General features: G+C 37.5%; 1 protein-coding gene across 1 annotated transcript in view; it reads left to right on the forward strand.

The window, feature by feature from the left end:
* sdk1a (sidekick cell adhesion molecule 1a) overlaps positions 1–22,023 on the forward strand; it is a 637,737-nt gene that overhangs the window by 341,855 nt on the left and 273,859 nt on the right. Inside the window, exon 5 of the mRNA XM_056453953.1 lies at positions 5,073–5,206. Coding sequence (XP_056309928.1) covers positions 5,073–5,206 — 134 coding nt within the window. The remainder of the gene's footprint in view (positions 1–5,072; positions 5,207–22,023) is intronic.

Below are 22,023 nucleotides of genomic sequence, written 5' to 3' on the forward strand. Positions count from 1 at the left end.
GAAAGTTTCCAGAGGCCTGAGAGCATCATAAATCAAAATGTAACGTCAGATCATGCAGCTGGGCTCTCAGGAACTAGGAGCACAATATGAGTTGCTGACATTTTAATTACTTTGTCATACATCTCAGACTGGTATTCCAATTTTGAGAGTGTAATTTATGGCAGTAAATGAAAACAAATATTCTCTAAACCATCTTTCTGAAAGCCGGTTCTTGCCATGTTGATTAATGTAATATCTCTTTAGCGGCTTGTCCAGTGCCCAAGAGAATTAGGTTCTGGACCCTTACCATAACATTTCAGAGACACATCTCACTGAGACGAAAGGTAAACAATATAAAAAATAATAATAATCTTCAGATAGTACTTTGTCTTCAATTATTCCTATGACTTTTCCCCGTCTCAAAAAGCATTTTTTCTTTCGTTTTCCAAAATAGAGATGATAAAAGGTGTACAGCATGATGGTCAGAGCGCATCTCAGCAAATTGATCTCTAGATTTGATTCTCTTTTATTGGGAAATGGATGGCCATTTAAATTGGTGCTTTTTACCCTGCCGGGTGCACAGCCTTTTCAACAAATCGAAATTGGTCGTCCTCTTTGAATATTTAGATTACCTGGGCTTCCCCTAAGTGGATTAACATTTCACATGGCTCCCACCTGCATTTTAATACGTTGTGGGCTGATATCAAAGAGTCCTCAGGGATCAGAAACAAGCATTCCCATTATCTTTCCTGCTGTGCTTTGTTTACCAAACCGTGAGCAGGGGCCATTCATCTAGACAATTGTAATGGAATCCAAACTAGCTAGACTAATCATAAAATCGCTTTATACACCGGTCGCATCGATTCCACTTGCGGCATAAACCAGGTAAACGCTTGGCCCTCGCTCTCCCGCATTTTGCGAAGCTCCCTTGGCATCATTACACGGGATCACACATGCTGCTATTAGGGCCTTAAATCATCATGAAGGTGAGCTGTTTACGTACACATCAGTTCAGAGCCTCTGATGCTTGCCAAGCCATTTCAGCCTATGCATATTTAATAATTAAAAGTCCATCAAGGCGGGCCGCTCTGACCTTTCAAAGCCGCCACTGACATCTGTGAAGGGTGCCTTTATTTCCCAGATGCAGCCCGGCCTGGATTCGCAGCCAGGTGTCAGGGTGCAGACAGCGATGTAATGCATCCTCATCAGCGGCCGCCAATCTCCATCCCTCGCAGACCCCCTCCCCACCCAAGCATCCGTCAACTTTTGATGGATCTCTTTATGTTAATCTGTACTTAATCATGAAACAGCAAAAGGAGAACTAAGCAGAACCGAAGCTTGCTCTAATTACACGTCAATATCGCTCGCCACAGAAGCGCAGACAGCCCTCTCGTTCCTACTTCTGCCGAATTTATTTGTCTCTTCGCAGACATCTACGAAACTCTTTTGTAGGGATCTGTCTTGTAAATAGGTAATGACTGCGGCGCTTGTACTCGCGGTGTGTAGAAAGACTCTACAGGTCCCGCCGAGCTGGAAAACTAATCATAAGTTTCAAAGCATCCCCGAGTCGTGCTCAGCCTCTCAAGGGCTTCTTCGCGGTGGTCACGCCTGAGAAGAAAATCTCTTAGACAGCAGTGATGTGTAATTGAGGATGTCATCAATTAATCAAAAAACGTGGGAGGAGTATGCATGAGGAGATGGGAGTCGGGGATGGAGATTTGCAATCCGTGCTTTCATCTGCGGAAATAAAAAGAAAACAATTCCAACCAGCCCACGTGGAGTCGTGAAGTATCAAAGCGACAGGTTCTCCTTGGCACACCGCTGGTTTGAGATGGTAATTCTGCCTTAAAGTGCCACTGGGAAACTGGCACCTGAATTAATTGACTGTGATACACATCTGCCACTAAGTGACTTGCCTCCAAACTTTGAATTGATGGATGAAGTGTGATGTGTTTGATTAATCATTAGGGCAGCGGCAGCAGCTCTGACATCACTCTACAAGCGTCTGAATAAAATAAACTCTTATTAAATGTATATTTAAATTTGATCATTTTGTCATCATTCACTGTCACTTAGTTTCACGCCTTTATGACTTTTAGGCTGCATTTACACTGCATGGTTCACTCAATTCTGTTTTTTTTTTTTCTCCCATGTGGCACAGAACGAATTCGGCCCATGTATGTGTAAAGCAGGAAAAAAATCACACGGATTCCTATTTACTCAAATCAGATTCAGGCCTTGATCATATGTGGAAATTTATCCGATATGAATCGGATCTGTACCCTCGTGTCTGCAGTGTAAACAGGTAGATCTGATTTTCACCAGTCAATGTGAGTCACTCGTCATTAAAAACTGTAGTAAATGACATCAACTCTGACACTTTCTTTTCAGAACAGACTTCAGCAAAGTCCCAAATCTTAAATCTCATACGCAAGGATTAACAAAAGCTTTTATATTGTCATTTAGCACAAGTATTTAAGCGTGTTAACGAGAGAAAGAGAGAGAGAGAGAGAGAGAGAGAGAGAGAGAGAGAGAGAGCACAACATCCGCCACGTAACTAATATAAACTAATATAAAACTGTTGCATCACCTTCATAAATCACACAATAGACTTTGCATTAAGATGCCTACTGATTTAAAAAGACCAAGATTAAAATAAGATGGCCAAGTTTTCTGTCATAAATGATAGTAAAACAACTTGTTAAAAAGATTTTTTTTTAATTAAACCCTATAAATACATGAATGGATTAAATACATGATTTCATCTGGTGCAGATTAAATACATGGATGAACAAAAGAGCGCTCCTTTATTATCAGCTGTTAGTCAATGCCTGCTCTTTTTTCCTGGTTATTGTGTTTTTGCCATGTGCAGTGTAAATGCAAGCAATCGGATGCGAGTCACTTTTAAAAGATGATGTAAGCGGGTCATCAAAAAATCACAAAGTCACAAAATCAGAATTGACAATAAAGATCTGCTGTGTAAATGCAGCCATATTTAAAATTAATTATGGTCTGGGCTGATTTGGTGCAAATATCTGACAGTAACATTTTATTTATTTATTTTTGCTTATCCACTGTACCATAGTTAGTAGTGTTCCATAGCTAATAGTCACTTGACTCGAAACACAATTTTTACTGGCCATAATTCTGTATTGAATATGAATAATGTTAACCTATGAGTAAAGTCTTGTAGTCGACCAGCTGTCTTCACCCGTTCATTCAATATGCTTCTGATATGACCAGTGGGCATTTCGTGGTTCTTTATATCTGGACTTTAAAAATTGGTTGACCTAAACACAGAAAGACACCCACTTCACCTTTTCAATGCTGTACATCCTACAAACAGCACAGTGCTTGATTTAATTGGCTGGATCAAATACCAGCCAAACTTGACCTAACTTGGACTTCTGGCTGTCTTTTATTTAGCTTTGTTTCCTCTTGCTTTTCATCATCAAGTTTTCTTTTGTGTGTTGTTAACCCGGTCTGGTTTCACCTTTCGTGTGCCAGGACTTAACTCCTCAGTCCTTTACTGCTCCACAGGAGCAGTTGCAGTCGGTGCTGTGTGGATTTATCTTATGCTAATTATAAATTACATGCCGAAACCTTTAGTTAAGCATCATGTTTAGTTTGTAAAGTTTAATTCTAAACTAATTTTGAGATGATCATGTGCTTATGATTGACCACGGCTGGTCCTGCATTAGCTATCATATGATTTACCAATCAGACCAATGCAAATGCACGTAAATAACCAGATTTTCTTACCTTAGTTATCTTTGCCTCAAATAATTCCCACATCCAACCCTACTCCTCCCTCTCTTTTCTAAATTAATCCAGGAGAGAGCAGCATGGTGGCTCAGTGGTTAGCACTGTCACCTCACAGCAAGAAGGTCGCTGGCTTGAGTCCCAGCTGGGCAAGTTGGCGTGTCTGTGTGGAGTTTACATGTTCTCCCCGTGCTTGTGTGGGTTTCCCCCAGGTACTCCGGTTTCCTCCCACAGTCCAAAGACATTCAGTGGATTGAATAAACCAAATTGGCATAGTATATAAATGTTTTAGTACTGGGCATTGACCACATAACCATATGTTGGTATCGTTGGCAGTTCATTCCACCGTGGTAACCCCTAATAATCAAGGAATAGGCAAAGTGAATGAATTCGGGGAAGCTCTCGACACCTACCTGAGCTCAGACTTCCCTCTCTCCTGATGAAACGGGAGGGAGCCCCAGGCTCAAGGATCATCTGAGCTCAGGGCTCTCTCCCAGGACAGCATGCTAAACACGCTTTATTATCAACCATCAGCTAAGTGGGAACTTTTGAATGGTTAATTTTGGATTACTTTTAGGTTACTTTTACTTACTGCATGTGATATGATTTAATTATTTTACCTTTATGGCCCTGCATACAGAACGTTTTATTAAGATGTTATTGTGGATCCGATACTGCTCTGTTGACTCTTTTTGCAGTCATATGTAAATTGTGTAAGCTTATTTCACAATATATGATTGAAGGAAAAGAAAACACACATACACACACACACACACTTCAAATAAATCAGGAAAGTGGTCAAAAATGGACAGAGGAAACTGATTTTAAATACCTGGTGTAGATGTTTCCAGCAAAAAGCTTTAATACCAGATAAAAAAATGTCCTTCGAGACTTTTCTGGTCCTTTCATGACTTTTTCAGTGAACGCTTCCCTTTACTTTTTCTCTGTTGCTCAAGTCTGGGCCTCAACAAACAGCTTTCTCACTTAGATACTAGCCTGTAGGTTTATTCCCACCATGCGCAGTATTTCTGTCTGTCTGTAATGACCCTTACTGCTCATTGATTCTCAGCTTGTGTCAGAATGAAGGATCAGGTACATTGAAAATGCTCAGGGCCCCATGAAATTCCCCCACGCCAGCCATGTCCCAGTCAAACCCAGGGTGCAATGAGTTTCACGGCGAAGCTAGTTTTATGGAGCCCGATATACATCCATTAAGCACTAATTAAAAAGCTGTCACTCTATTGCGATAGTGGGATTTGTTAGGGTACCAGACTAATTGTCAATAATGGTTTAACATAGCTGTATTTCATTCACATTGTTACTCTCCGCAGAGCCATAACGTTGGAGAACCAGCTAGTGGTGCTGGCCACAGCCGCGTCGGACGCCGGGAGGTACTACGTCCAGGCCGTTAATGAGAAGAATGGAGAAAACAAGACAAGCCCATCTATTTACCTCAATGTGGCAGGTAAGTTGCATGAGGATGAATCTCACTAGATCATTTCTATTACCCTGAAGCTAATGTCACATGCAGCCAAGACAGAACTATCGACCAGACATGGGAATTATGACCTTCGGTTTGTCCACTGCCTCTTTTGTTTTGTGCCCGTGTGTTGTAGGCACGGTTTAGCATGCATGTTTTAGAAGCGCCTGCGGGTTGGCATGCAGATGCAAGGTACCTGTAATTCCCATTCCCTCAGGGGGCCGTTTAAATGCGCTCTATTCATCAGAGAGGAAGGACATCAGTGGAATGACACAGAGAATCTGTTTGTTCCAGTGACACACTTGGATCTGCTAGCTGGATGTTGTTTGGTCGCTGTTGTCGTAGCCGCTTTGGCAGGTGGCTCCAGAGCGTTGTCTGCTTTCATAATGCGCCCCATTCATGCACATATAGCCATTGGCGGTCTGTCAGAAGAGACACAGAATGTGTTCAGAATAAAAGTAACAGCTGATTTGATATTAATTAATTTTTGTTTTGATCAGTTTTACCTGCTAATGTGAGCAATTCAGATGTGCTGTTGGTGCTGACTGCATACAGGCCTCTCTCTTTAGGTCTAAGTGGTCAAAATTGATGTTACTCTGACACGATAACATTCAGTTCTTACCAAATTATGGCCAAAAAGGCACAAGAGAGCATAAATTAAATAAGCCTCTAGCAAAAAATAACATGTCATTATCAGTGTACCCTTTCAAACCAATTAGATCTTTGGTATTGGTTTAGTGCGTCATCAAGCATGCGTGTGGTTTGTTTTAGGGGAATAAAAGAGATAAAGGGTTGTGATGGAGCAGGGTCTGGAGGTAGCTTGAGTTCATTAATTTAAAGATGTTTATATTTGTCACTCTGTAGATATACACACCTTTTTGGGCTTGCTTTGATTTATTTATTTATTTTATTTATGCCACCAAGGAAGAAATGTATTATATTTATTTGATCAAAAATGAATAATATTGTTAAATATTTTTACAATGGGGCGACGCGGTGGCACAGTAGGTAGTGCTGTCGCCTCACAGCAAGAAGGTCGCTGGTTCGAACCTCAGCTGGGCCAGTTGGCATTTCTGTGTGGAGTTTGCATGTTCTCCCTGCGTTCGCGTGGGTTTCCTCCAGGTGCTCCGGTTTCTCCCACAAGTCAAAGACATGCGGTACAGGTGAATTGGGTAAGCTAAAATTGTCCGTGGTGTATGTGTGTGAATGAGAGTGTATAGGTGTTTCCCAGTGATGGGTTGCAGCTGGAAGGGCATCCGCTGCGTAAAACATGCTGGATAAGTTGGCGGTTCATTCCGCTGTGGCGACCCCAGATTAATAAAGGGACTAAGCCGAAAGAAAATTAATAATTAATTTTGACAATATAAAATAATAACTGTTTCGTGTAATATAGGGGTGGGAAAAACTATAACGATATACTGTTACATGATATTTCTGCCCACCATACATTATCGATACTCTGGCGCCATGTATCGATATTTATCTAAATGCACAAAAGGTCGGAATTAATTAATCAGTCCTACTCTGACTGCTGCAGTTTACCGCTTTGGTTGCAGTACACCCAGCCGCCACCAGGCGCATCCAGTAATGGAGGATAAACAATACATCAGAGACACACCGGCGTCATTTAAACCACTGACAGATGAGCCCTTGCAATGATGAAAATCTCAGGCATATGGATACCTTCATCTGTTTAAGCTGGACCAGGTATCTGTGTGTTTCAGGCATTCAGCTCTCCCCAATCCTCCACTAGTTTCTCCCTCAAAGACCCGCTTTCAGTTCGCTAGATCACTCGCGCATGCCTGCAGTCAGTGCTATGAGACTTCATACAGGCATATGTGCTCAAAATTATTTGAAAATTTATATTAGATAAAGATATCAGGACAGGAGAGGACATGAACATATAATTTGAAGGGCCTTGTGTTTATTTAACCATTGCAGACTTTAGAAAAGTCTTGTAGATGTTCCTTTATGAAAACTTTGGCTGAAAATATTAGAGAAATTCCTTTGCGTGGTTTATAAACTAATTTCGAGAGGATCACATGCTTGTGATTGAACACGGCCGGTACCGCATTAGCTCCGTATATTTGCACCAATCAGATGAATACTGACATACCATAAATTACCCGAGCTTTCTACTCCAGTCATCTTCGTCTTGAAGAATCCCCCCCTTCCACCCCTTTTCCTCCTCTTCTCTGATAGGGTGTTACGGTGGCCCAGTGGGTAGCACTGTTGCCTTAAAGCAAGAATGCCGCTGGTTCGGCCCTCTTCGAGCCGGTCGCCATTTCTGTGCGGAGTTTGCATGTTCTCCCCATCCCCAAATCTAATAGGAATGCATGATTCTGCATTAAAAGCAAACCCTGCTAAGCATAAAACACATCAAAAATATGTTGGCCAAGTTGTAATAAGTGTCTTAACTTTACAGAAAACTAACAGCAGTAAATTGCTATTTTGACAGTGTTTTCTTAAATGCATATTCCACAAAGTTGAGCTGCTGCTGCTGTTATGACTAATTAATAGTTGGTCACTTGTCACTTTATGTACACTGGAAGCTTCTGTAGCCAAAACAAATTCCTTGTGTGTGTGAAGCACACTTGGCAATAAAACGGATTCTGATTCTGATTCTGATTTAGAGATGTGCCCTTCTCAGTCACTGCTCTCTGCACATCAGCATTTTTCAGCTTATTTAATAGCTGTGTGCTTTGTTACATTGTTTCAATTCTATAAAATGTGCTGTTAATAAAGGAAATGCATCTTATAACTTTTTGATGCATTTTTTTTCTCATTCATTTGCAAATATCGTAATAATCGCTGATATCATGAGTTAACCTGTAATTCCCACCCCTAATATATTATAAAATGTCATTTATTCTCTTGATGTCAACGCTATATTTTCAGCATTATTACTATATTCAGTTTATTACCCAGTATTCACTGTCACATGATCCTCCTGATATAAGAAACATTTCCTTATTGTTATTTTGAAAGCAGTTGTGAAAATGTGATGCATTTTCAAAGAGATTTATTTATTTGAAATTGAAATATTTTATTATACGTTATATTATTAGACACGATAAGTGCTTTTACTGTCACTTTTATTCAATCTATTGCACACTTGGTATTGAGCACACTTAAAATGGATGTGCTTATGTGTTTCCTTTATTTTTTATGCTTAGATTACTCTTGTGTTTTATGTAAGGCTCAAATTGGTTTAAAAACTAAAACACAAAAAAATCAGTAACACTATTACATGTAATTGCATGCATTAAAATGAATCTGTTCTGTTAATATTGAGGAAATTTTATATTAATCATTCATTAATACACAGGTAGCATTTAAAGAGTGGTTTTAAAATTATTTTTAATAAATATTTATTTTTTAAACCATACAGAAGAAAGAAGCTTGTAAATGTTTAAAACCACACAATGGAGAATAAATGATGAGGTAATTTTCATATTTGGGTGAAACATCCCTTTAATGATTTCTAGTTATATCATGCCAAAATAAATCTCTACTTACTGTAGTATCATCCAGAATTACAATGTTCTCAAACCTAATCCAAACTCTGGTGAGTGTCTGTGATAATTTTTCCCCCTCCTCACGCTGTGTTTCACGTCAATGGCCTCTGGGAACTGGCAGTGAACTATAATTTGATGTGAGATGAAGGAACATGGAAGCAGCATTACTTTTTCAAAACCAGATGAAACCAACTTGATTTAAAGAGTATAAATGAGCAGGAGGCTGGAGGCCGCTAATAAAGAGAGAGCGACGCTGAGCTTCTGCACCAACTGTGGAGTTAATAATTCAATTGAATTATGAGTTTTAATATCCTGATGAATGGGGTGCATTTAAACTAGTTTCAGTAAAAGCCTTTAACATGCTTCTTTCCTCATTTGCTTTTCAGCAGTTCCGGTTCGCAGATTATCACATCAGATGATTAGACTGAAATTTGTGAATGCAGTAGAGATAACGTACAATCGCCTTCTTCATAATGGCCCTGTATCACTTTGTATAGCTCTGTCAGGGATTTGTTAGGTTGCGATGATACTTTTTTTGATGCGCTTGAAATTAAGCAGTTAATTAATTTCCCCATTGAAGTGCTAATTCCCCTGATATTTGAGGAACAATGGTGCCGAGCACAGATGAAGGGGTCTATCATCATGTGGCATTTATGCCCGAAGTCTCATTGTTCACATCACGTTCTCGGGAAGTAAACACGGAAAGACACAGACAGGGAAATAAAGAGCATCCGGTGGGTAGCAGCCCCCGAAAACCTTTTTAGTTATACTTACAAACGGCAGATGAAAGCTTCCACTGCCCTTAATATGCGTTAAGTACAATTCAAATGTCAAGACTGCCCTTGTGGCATTTCCTCCTTTTCAAAAATTACCCAGCATTCACCTCGGAGCACCGAGGCAAGTGCTGTGAACGAAGCGAAGAAAAATGAAGAACCTCTGAAGAATCATGACCTTGGTCTCATTGTAATTAGCTGTGCTCGCTTGCTAAGGCAAGTGTCAAATCTGTAGGCCTTCCTATGAGCTTAGGAACATTTGCAGTATGCCCAACGATTGAGATTCCTGTAACCTTAAATCATATTGCTTGTTAAGGAAGAATGTGCTATTATTCTTCCTCTTTTTTTGCAGTTTTGATATTAAAGACCATAAAATGGATGATCTGAATTTAAATACCGTTATATATGCACTCACCGGCCACTTTATTAGGTATACCTTACTAGTACTGTGTTGGACCCCCCTTTTGCCTTCAGAACTGCTTTAATCGTTTGTAGATAGATTTATCAAAGTGCTGGAAATATTCCTTAAAGATTGTGGTCCATATTGACATGATAGCATCACAGTTGCTGCAGATTTGTCAAGACTCATGAGACTAAGCAATGTTTTTCCAATCTTCTTTTGTCCAATTTTGGTGAGCCTGTAAAAATTGTAGCCTCAGTTTCCTGTTCTTAGCTGATAGGAATGCCACCCGGTTTGTATCAAGTGGTTATTTGAGTTACTGTTGCCTTTCTATCAGCTGGAAACCAGTCTGGCCATTCTCCTCTGACCTCTGGCATCAACAAGGCATTTGCACCCTCAGAACTGCCGCTCACTGGATATTTTCTCTTTTTCGAACCATTCTCTGTAAACCCTACAGATGGTTGTGCATGAAAATGCCAGTAGATTAGCAGTTTCTGAAATACTTTGACCAGCCTGCCTGGCATCAACAATCATGCCACGTTAAAAGTCACTTAAATGACCTTTCTTCCCCATTCTGATGCTCAGTTTGAACTGCAGCAGTTCATCTTGACCTTGTCTACATGCCTAAATCCATTGAGTTGCTGCCATGTGATTGGCTGATTAGAAATTTGTGTTAACAAGCAGTTGGACAGGTGTACCTAATAAAGTGGCCGGTGAGTGTATATATATATTATTTCCACATTGCATATTCCCCTATCCACCAGCTTTTTTTTCTTTAGAAAGAAATACAATTCCATGTAATAATAAAATATTTAGCCATTTATTTAACAACTTCAGGAATTGATCAGATTTGTAGAATTTGCACTTCCAAAGCAATGGACCAGTCAAAAGAAATGGGGCAACTGTTGCAAGTTGCAGAAGCAAGTTGGCATGACAGCTGTTACATCTATCCTAAAAAGATTTTTTTTTATTTTTTAGATGCAAACACATTCTGATTGATTTCCCCCATTACTGATATATAAAATAAGAAACAATACAATGCATCCATCAATGAAAATTATGCATGTATCCCTCCTTCTGCTAATGTTACTTTTATTTTTCTGAAGAGTTAAAAAAACTTCTGTCATTCTTGTCTTTTCTGGCCCACAGTTCCTTGCATAATAATTAAAATTCAATTGTATGTCTGCCAAAAATTTTGGCACAATTCTACATGAATGTTTGATATTTACAGTAGTCTACCTTTTTCATTTTGCTTGCATCTGATTGACAGATAAACCGCATGCTGCTTCAGTGTAGTTTATTTGCCAATTTTTTTTTTTTTTTTGTAACCTACAGTACTTTCAGTTAAAAGGTTGCATCAATTTAAAAAGCATCAACTTTATAATTCAATAGTTTTAAGCTGAGTTTTTGCTTAATCTAATAATGTCTAGAATGAATAATTAAATTATGTTTGATTTATTTTAGCTAAAATTGTGATCCATTGTGATCCATAAAATGTTCAATAGTAGCTAGTGGCACTTTGACAGTCAAAACATATACACTCACAGGGCACTTTATTAGGTACACCTTACTAGTACCCGTTGGACCCTCTTTTGCCGTCAGAACTGCCTTAATCCTTCGTGGCGTAGATTCAACAAGATACTGGAAATATTCTTCAAAGATTTTGCTCCATATTGACATGTTAGCATCACGCAGTTGCTGCAGATTTGTCAGCTGCAAATCAATGATTTGAATCTCCCGTTCCACCACATCCCAAGGGTGCTCTATTGGATTGAGTTCTGGTGACTGTGGAGGCCATTTGAGTACATTGAAGAAAATGATCCAAGAAATTGCAAGAAAATATCCCCCACACCATTACACCACCAGCATGAACTGTAGCTGATTAGAAATTTGCGTTAACGAGCAGTTGGACAGGTGTACCTAATAAAGTGGCCAGTATACAGGCAACAACCAATACTCATGATACCTGATGAGGTCTTATAAAGCAAAAATATAATTACCTAATGGTGAGTAAAGTAACAGCAAAACTCTGGGTGAACTATCCCTTTAGACTCATTGGATTGTGATCGCCTGTCAGTGTTTTTATTGTCCAAAAGCAGGAAAGAGGCAGTTCAGAAGGGATTCCAGCAATATCATTCTTCAGTGTCATTACAGTTCAAGCTGCAGTGTAGACTCAGACCTTCAGCAGCTTTTCTAAAAGTTCATCCCTTTACTTTATTGATTCATTTTCCATTCAGAGACAGTTTTCACCCTCATTGACTGCCACAAGAAACTGACAACAATTGCAGAAGAGTCCCTTACGATTGCTTAAAGGTGATCATCCATCCGTTCATAAATGAATTATTGTGTGCCGCACTGAAAAGCTTTTGTCAGATGTGACATGGATTCCATTTGGTGGCGTCTCCCTCCGGCTCAACGCTGTCGCACTTTCATTATCCCTCACACCTGGCTTTAGAAAGGTCAGCCCGGTTGAAAAAGCAACCTTGGAGCATGTGATCAAGGCTGATTAATTGATAACACTCAAGAGAGTGTGCTGTCACAATCCAATATCAAGCACAGGGCGTGATTTCAGATGGCCGGTGTAAAGGGTCACTCAAGGGTTACTGTTTCAACAGCAGTGTGTGTGTAGAGATTGTTTTTCATTAGTGGAGGTAAGATTTAAAAAAAGCATTCTTTTTCAAACGATTCCAGATCAATGTTCCAAGATTCATGTTTTGTTTTCTCATTAGTTAAAGGGGATTAGTTCACTTCCAGAATAAAAATGTCCTGATGTTTTACTTGCTTTCTTGATGTTAAAGTACTGTATTAGTTCATCCAAAAATGTAAGTTCTATTATTAATTACTTACCATCATGTCGTTCCAAACCACTGAAGCTTTACTGAGGAGAAGAACTGTTGAATAAAGTTGTTATTTTTGTTTTAAGTTCACACAAATTCTCGCCACATTTTCTGAATGAAGGCATATGGTTTGTTTTGAGGATGTTTTTTGGTCATGTTGTTGCCTATGGAGGATGAGAGAGCTCTCATCTCAGATCTCAGGTGATTGTAATTAAATAAGGGTGAGTAATTATTAGCATTATTTTAATTTTGGGGTGAATTAACCCTTTATTTTTAATCTTTTTTTTAATCTTTATTGAGTCAAAAGCAAATGAATTTTTTTTTTTTAAGGAAAACAGTCATAATTTTAGGCATTACGGTGGCTTAGTGGTTAGCACTGTCACCTTACAGCAAGAAGGTCACTGGTGGTTCAAGGTCTGGCTGGGCCAGTTGCCGTTTCTGTGTGGAGTTTGCATGTTCTCCCCATGTTGGTGTGCGTTTCCTGCGGGTGCTAAATGCTGAATAAACTAAATTGGCTGTAGTGTATGTGTATGCATCTCTGAATGCACAACACATCAAACCTTAATGCAGATGGGCTACAGCAGCAGAAGATCAAACCGGGTGCCACTCCTGTCAGCTAAGAACAGGAAACTGTGGCTACAATTTGCACAGGCTCACCAAAATTGGACAAAAGAAGATTGGAAAAACATTGCTTAGTTTCATGAGTCTTGACAAATATGCAGCAACTGTGATGCTATCATGTCAATATGGACCACAATCTCTGAGGAATATTTCCAGTACCTTGTTAAATCTATGCCACAAACGATTAAAGCAGTTCTGAAGGCAAAAGGGGGTCCAACCCGGTACTAGTAAGGTATACCTTATAAAGTGGCCGGTGAGTGTATGTATAAAGGTATTTAAATTCAGATCATCCATTTTATTGTCAACAAGCAATATGATTTAAGGTTACAGGATACTCAATCGTTGGACATACTGCAAATGTTCCTAAGCTCATAGGAAGGCCTACAGATTTGACACTTGCTTTAGCAAGCGAGCACAGCTAATTACAGTGAGACCTGCTGAATAAACTAAATTGGCCATAGTGTATGTGTGTGTGCATGTGATAGTGTTTGGGTGTTTCCCAGTACTGGGTTGTAGCTGGAAGGGCATCCGCTGTGTAAAACATATGCTGGATAAGTTGGCGGTTCATTCTGCTGTGGTAACCCCTGACAAATAAAGGGACTAAGGTGAAGGAAAATGAATGAACGAACAAAGGTCTCAGGTGATTGGAATGAGGGTGATTATTAGCATGATTTAAAGTTTTGGGTGAACTAATCCTTTTTATCTTTATTAAGTCAAAAAACATGGCATCACGGTGGCGCAGTGGCTAGCATGAATGCCTCGCAGCAAGAAGGTCATTGGTTCATTCCGCTGTGGCAACCCCAAATTAATAAAGGGACTAAGCTGAAAAGAAATGAATGAATGAATGAATGAAGTCAAAACAGAGATTTTTGAGGAAAACATTTCATAATTTTTCTGCACAGAGTGGACTCCTATGATGCTCAGTGGTTTGAACTTCCAGTTTGCAGATTCTATATAGCTTCAAAAGGCTTTCCTCTATTTTCTCAGCCAAGATATAAGTGTTGGTAATTTTCTTTTTAAAAATATATATATATCTGTTTCTGACCACAAATTTAAAACAACTAATCTAACCAACGCATCTCAGAGTTCATGCTAGATATGCTTTTGCAGTTAAAATGTGTGTGTTTTTAAAGTAAAATAGTTTTGCAAATTCTTATTCTTCATGATTTCGTCAAAAATCATAATACTTGACTGAAAAAAAGTCATTTAAAGGGTAAGTTTATCCAAAAATGTAAATTTATTCACTCTTTACACACCATCAAGTGGTTCTGAACCTTTTTGAGTTTCTTTCTTCTGTTGAACACAAAAGAAGTTCTTTTGAAAAATGTTAGAAACCTGTAACCATTGACTCCCATAGAAGGAAAAGCTAATACTGTGGAAGTTAAAGGTTACAGGTTTCTAAGATTTTTCAAAAGAACTTCTTTTGTGTTCAACAGAAGAAATCATTTACTCATCATTCACTTGTAGCAAACCTGTTTGACTTTATTTCTTCCGTTGAACACGAATATGATATTTTGAAACATGTTAAAACCTGTAACCTTTAAATTCCATAGTATTTGCTTTTCCTTCTATGGAAGTCAATGGTTACAGGTGTTCAGCAATTTTCAAAGAAGAAATGAAGTCAAACAGGTTTGTGACAAGTGAATGATGAGCAGTGGTGGGTAAGAGTACTGAAATCATACTTAAGTAAAAGTACCATTACTTGCCTAAAAATGTAGTGCAAGTAGACTAAAAGTATATGTTGTAAATATTACTCAAAGAGTGAGTAAAAAGTAGACCTTTCAAAAGTACTCAAGAGTAGTAAGTAGTGAGTATTATGCCGTAAAAACCTGCATTTACATGTAATTTGTGGATGTGTGTAAACATAACATTCTGTAGTGCATTTAGTTATTGCCCAGCAGGCACACAACGTGATAATATGTTAATATTAGGTAAAATTTAGGTTGTGATGTCAGGTGATTTTGATGTCCAATAACGACGTCAAAGGATTTTGATATTTGGTTGATTTTAGCTTGTGTTAGAAAGTGACCAAAATCCAACGTCGAGCCAACATCTTAAACCAACGTCATATTGACGTCAAATACTGACATTTATTCGTCAGCTATGGCAACCAAAATCCAACATCTGATAGACGTCATAGTGGTAATGGCCACACATCAAGCTATAACATAATTAGATGTTGATATTTGGTTGATTTTAGGTTTGGATGTTTTCTAATCCCCATAGGCAAGTAAAAATAAAGTAGTTACTGCAAGTTGAAGGAAAGTAGTGTAGTAAAAGTACCGATACAGCAATTAAAATGTACTTAAGAGAGAGTAAAAATACAATTTTTTTTGTAAATTACAATTCCTGAGAAAAACTACTCAATTACAAAAGTGTGAGTATTTGTAATTTATTACTTTACACCACTGATGATGAGTAAATAAAGCAGTATTGAGTGAACTATCCCTTTAACATCTTAGATGACGAGGTTAAGTAAATGATTCACATTTTTTTATTATTCTGAAAGTGAACTAACCTTATAAGATAAGCTATTTTTTAAATGCACTTCTATTACTGTTGTTGAGATGAGCAATTTTTTGATATGGCTTGTATGCAGAATCTGTTCACAGATGCGGCGAGAATCATTCTGGTATTGCTTTGCGACTCCCTGCAACGAATCAAATCTAGAGAGGCTTAACGATTCTTACACCTGCCCTTTAGCGGTGGCTGAATTTATTGGACCATATTGTCTTATAAACGCGTGGACGTGGTTCCTCTGATACAGATGATTTATCTGAATGCGCTCTGCCTGTCGTTCTCCCTGGCAAAGGCAGCATTTTAACTCTCCCAGCAGCTTGATTTATTCCAAAGGAAATAGGCTTCGACTAACCAGCTCAGTCATTATTTGCCGTTACTAATGATCTCATTTGGAGGCAACCGTGTGCTTGGTTCTGTTTCATTTCTCCTGGCTGAAATAATCCAGCATTTTAAAACAGAGCTGGCACTTCTGCAGAGATGTGTCCATTGTGTGATGTGTCTGCGGTTAAATGACATCGAGACTAGCCATCAAAATGCATTTCTACAGGTGGCTTTCCAGGCTTGTTTTCATCGAACTTGGCAAAGTCGTGCTCTGCATTCATGAAAATACATTACACGCTAGGGCTGGAGAGACCCATTCTGTTGCTCTCATTTGGACCACATTTGGGAGGCGTCATGACATGGATGTTCTGAAATACATTTCTTATTTGATAATACATTTTAGCATCCTTAAATCAAGCTATAAAAACAGCGAGTGCCAGCATATGCGACTGTAATGAATGCAAGAATGCAAGATGTTGGTCAGAAAGAACAACATATGCTGCAAAAAATGAATTTCTTACTTCTTACTACTCTGATTTTTTATGTCTTTTATTTTAGTCTAAATATCTAAAAATTCTTAAATCAAGAAGAATTTTCTAGACAAGCAAAACATTGTCTATTTTTAAGAAATAATATATGTTTAAATTAAGTGAGTGTTTCCTTAAAACAAGCAAATAATCTGCCAATGGGGTAAGCAAAATAATCTTATGTCAAAAGAAAAAAAATGCAAGATTATTTTGCTTACCCAATTGGCAGATTATTTAGCTTGTTTTAATCAAAAACTCGCCTAATATTGGCACATTATTTCTGAAAACAAGACAATATGTTTTGTTTACCTAGAAACTGCTTCTTGATATAAGATTTATTCATCCTAAACAATTTATAATGGTATTCACAAAAATATTTAGCAACAAATCAGCATATAGATTTCTAAGTAGGGCTGGGCCGATAAAAACGGTATCGATGTTTATTGACCGAACACTATTGTCAATAATGATAAAAAAAGTTTGGTATGAAGTTTCGATATGAAACAATATAGTTTTATTAAAATGTGGCTGCTGAATGCACGCCTTGGAAGGAATGCCAATAAGCTTAGGGTTATTTCCAATCGAGGCGCCTGGCTTTGCGCGACGCAAGCATTATCCAGGCGCACATACACTGGAAAACCCAAAAAGTTAAGGTAACTCAAACCATTTGAGGAAACAGATTGCAACAAACCATTTAAGATTAAAAACGAATCATAATGAGTACTGTGAACTTAATGCATTTGAGCACATTAAAACCCAATAAATAAAGAGAACTCAAAGTACTGTAAAACGCCATAAGTTAACTCAAACTGTTTGAGGAAACCGATTGCTACAAACCATTTGAGTTAAAAAACTAATCTATATGAGTACTGTGAACTTACTCCATTTAAGTTGACATAATGAGGTATTTAATTAACTCATTACCTTCAACACTGAGTTCAAAACTCTTGTCAAATGAGTAGAATTAACTTTCAGTAAATTTTGAGTTAACTACACTCATTTCATTTCATAAAGTTGACTGTTGGGTTTTACAGTGTAGTTGCCACGTGCACGCCGCGATTTCAAGTAAGAACTCCTTCACACTTTGTATGCAATGTACACATTTCAGTAATAATGGCAAACTCAGACAAACACAGAGCACCTAAACACTGCAGTGCTTTTTCATTGTCTTCATAAATACAATCTAGTATCGGAACTGCAGCAATGTTGGTTTGTCATCCTCTGAGAAAATGGTTGATGGACGCCTAGTTATGAGAAATGCCAGAGGAGTGCGGGCACAAATCACATTGAAAATGGTGAAAGAAATCCATGCACTTGCGCTATTCACATTCTTTTAGATGCAACATGAGAACGGACTCCGGTTGGGTTTCGCCACCTCAGGTCAGAATAACAACGCAAGCGAAAATGAGTGCAGCAGTGAAGAGATTGTAAATTAAAAAAGGATCTAAGGATGTCACCAGAGTGGCTTTCTGGTTTCTTTTCTTGTGCATCCCAGCCACTAGCACCCCATCTGAAAGATTTTTTAGCATAGAGGGTAGTGAAGTCATCCAACTTCACAATTTGTATTGTTGCAGTATGTACTTGAATAATGATGGTTGGTTCTTTTACTTGAAAGCTCAGATTTGATCATCATAATTTGTTTTGTTAATAGAGTTTGCGGTTTACTGTGTGATTATTATAGACACCTTACAGATGTTGATCTACCTTAATGTTTGCTTTGATTGTTCAGCATTTACACTTTATTATTGCACGGGCTTTGTAACATTTTACATTTACATTTACATTTAGTCATTTAGCAGACGCTTTTATCCAAAGCGACTTACAAATGAGGACAAGGAAGCAATTTACACAACTATAAGAGCAGCAGTGAACAAGCGCTATAGACAAGTTTCAGGTGTGTAAAAGTCTAAGAAGCAAAAACATTAGTAGAAATTTTTTTTTTTTTTTTTTTTTTGAGAGAGAGAGAGAGAGAGGGCACAGTGGTATAGCCAGAGAGGCAGTTGCAGATTAGGAAGTAAAGTGGAGACTAAACAGTTGCGTTTTTAGTCGTTTCTTAAAGACAGCAAGTGACTCGGCTGTTCTGATGTAGTTAGGGAGTTCATTCCACCAACTGGGCAGATTGAATGTGAGAGTTCGGGAAAGTGATTTCTTCCCTCTTTGGGATGGAACAACGAGGCGACGTTCATTCACAGAACGCAAGTTTCTGGAGGGCACATATATCTGCAGAAGTGAGAGCAGATACGAAGGAGCACAGCTAGAGGTCACTTTGTAAGCAAACATCAGAGCTTTGAATTTGATGCGGGCAGCAACTGGCAGCCAGTACAAACGGGTGAGTAGCGGAGTGACATGTGCTCTTTTGGGTTCATCAAAGACCACTCGTGATGCTGCGTTCTGAAGCAGCTGAAGAGGTTTGATAGAACTAGCTGGTAGCCCGGCTAGCAGAGAGTTGCAATAGTCCAGTTTGGAGAGGACAAGAGCTTGAACAATGAGTTGAGCAGTATGTTCAGATTGGAAGGGTCGGACCTTTCTGATGTTGTAGAGTGCGAATCTGCAAGATCGAGCAGTTCTAGAAATGTGGTCAGAGAAGTTCAGTTGGTCATCAATTTTATTTATTAGGTTTGAGTCTCTTTAACACTTATGCTTATTTTATTATAAGATATTTTTGTTTATTTTTTGTTTTCGACTATTAAAACTATTTACCTTAATAATGTTGGTAAATTAAAATAAAAAATAAAAATCCTAATTTTTCTAAATGGATTTTAAAAAACATTCAATAGTCATCTATACTGAATGATATTAAACATTATATCGTGATTTTTTTTTTCCAGCCCAATTTCTAAGGATCACTAATTTATTTAAATAACTGCAGTATTTGGTGAGCTCTGTATGATACTCATCTCAAAACCATGAATGCATTTTGCCTACACCATACTTTTTGGAGACTTTAAATCAAGAAAATATTTGCCAGTGAAGCAAGAAAAATCATTCCTGTTTTGTTTTCATGCCCCATTGATAAATGACTTTTCCTTGTTTTTCCAGTCTAGACTATTTCATATTTCTCTAAAAAACAGTGTTGTGTTGTTTTCTCAACTTAATGTACATTGTTTGAAATGTTTTATGAAAAGAATTAAAAAAAAAAGAAATAAATAATCCAAGTTCACTTTATTCCATAATCATCTAAAACAAATGCCATTAGCAGTATGCTTGTTTCATTTTAATGAGCAGTGTTCATGATAAATATAGCTTATGTAAAAAAAACTACACCTAGAATTTATGTGACATGTTTTTATGCTAATTATTATTTTTTCTTATTTGGCAACCGTCTAACTTTAAACTCTTACAGTATATGAAGAGATCTATTTGTGTGATGCCCGCATAAAGCATTCACATCAGTCCTGCATCAGGGTCCATGATGTTTAGGATGCTGCTGTTGAAGGCAGCTGCTTATGTAGGCAGAGAACAGCAGGAGAGCTCATATAGTCTAAAGATTAACACCAACACAGAATGCAGAGAAGGGTTTAAATCTCTGAATTATGTTTTTTTTCTCCTTCTTATGGATTTCATTTTGAGAGAAAAGATGCTTTACTCTCTGGCCTCTTATGTGAGCAGATATTGAACTGGACGTAGTGGTCTGCTCTGGTATCCCACGGGCCCCTGAAGAAAATGACTTTCAAGGAAATCTAACTGTGTTTCTAAGCCCAGCTGCCTTTCATCAGTTTGGATTTGTGAAACTAAGAGAAACGCCTAAACTTTGGGGTGGAAAATCAATCAAGGTTTCATTCTCAAAATGCTTGTTAATGGGTAAGCGGAATGAAAGCGGTGTAGTCTCCGTCATCAAATCAGTCTGCATCAAGATACAGTGTACCAGGCTAGTTTGCAGCAGATGACCAATTAGAGACATGGACCATTGAAATCACAGAACAAAGATGCGTGGATGATGACAGACATGTGCACATTAAAAATTCATATAGGAGGCCATTACATGTGTTGGATTATTGCCCTCCTGTCAGACCATATAAGGGGTTTATCAATCAATCTATCTATCTATCTATCTATCTATCTATCTATCTATCTATCTATCTATCTATCTATCTATCTATCTATCTATCTATCTATCTATCTATCTATCTATCTATCTATCTATAGTATGTTAAAATGTACAATGATTTAACTATAAAATGTTTATTTTAAAAAGTCCTTACTAAATTAATTCGTTTCTTTTCTTTTATTGACATTCGAAATAAAACAAATAAGACTTTCTCCAGATGAAAAAAATATTATCAGACATACTGTGAAAATGTCCTTGCTCTGTTAAACATCATTTGGGAAATATTTAAAAAATAAATAAATAAATAAAAGAAGGCTAATAATTCTGACTTCAACTGTATATATACAATAAAGCAATACACTATGTATTTTTTGTTATAAAACCAGTTAAAGTAAGTAATATTTCTTGCATATTGCAATGTCATAATGATTCCCTATCACTGAAGTGATAAAAGCTTCAGTGTCTAATCACAAGAAGAACATATGATACTGGCAGAAGCCTAGTACAGAGCATTCTGGATGCTGCATCCCTCAGTGCTCTTCGCACAGCTTGACCTTCCATTTACAGTGTGAAGACTGAACTGAGAATATCCCTGACTCATTTGACTGCACTTGCCGAGAGTTTTTCCTGTTCTTTTCTTATCTTTTCTTGTCTTGTCTTTTCTTTTCTTGTTTTTTCTTGTCTTTTCTTTTCTTGTCTTTTCTTAACCTTTTTCTTTTCTTTTCTTCTTTTCTTTCCTTTTTTCTTTTTTCTTTTTCTTTTTCTTTTTCTTTTCTTTTTTTTCTTTTCTTTCCTTTTTCTTTTTCTTTTTTCTTTTCTTTCCTTTTTCCTTTTCTTTACTTTTCTTTTTTCTTTTCTTTTCTTTTCTTTTCTTTTCTTTTCTTTTCTTTTCTTTTCTTTTCTTTTCTTTTCTTTCTTTTTATTTTTATTTTTATTTTTCTTTCTTTTTCTTTCCTTTTCTTTTTCTTTTCTTTTTTTCTTTTTCTTTTCTTTTTTTTCTTTTCTTTTCTTTCCTTTTTCTTTTTCTTTTTTCTTTTCTTTCCTTTTTCCTTTTCTTTTCTTTTCTTTTCTTTTCTTTTCTTTTATTTTTCTTTTTCTTTTTCTTTCTTTTTCTTTCCTTTTCTTTTTCTTTTCTTTTTTTCTTTTTCTTTTCTTTTTTTTCTTTTCTTTTCTTTTTCTTTTTTCTTTTCTTTCCTCTTTTCTTTTCTTTTTTCTTTTCTTTTTCTTTTCTTTTCTT

The sequence above is a fragment of the Danio aesculapii genome, chromosome 3 (assembly GCF_903798145.1).
Source record: "Danio aesculapii chromosome 3, fDanAes4.1, whole genome shotgun sequence".
Lineage (NCBI taxonomy): Eukaryota > Metazoa > Chordata > Actinopteri > Cypriniformes > Danionidae > Danio > Danio aesculapii.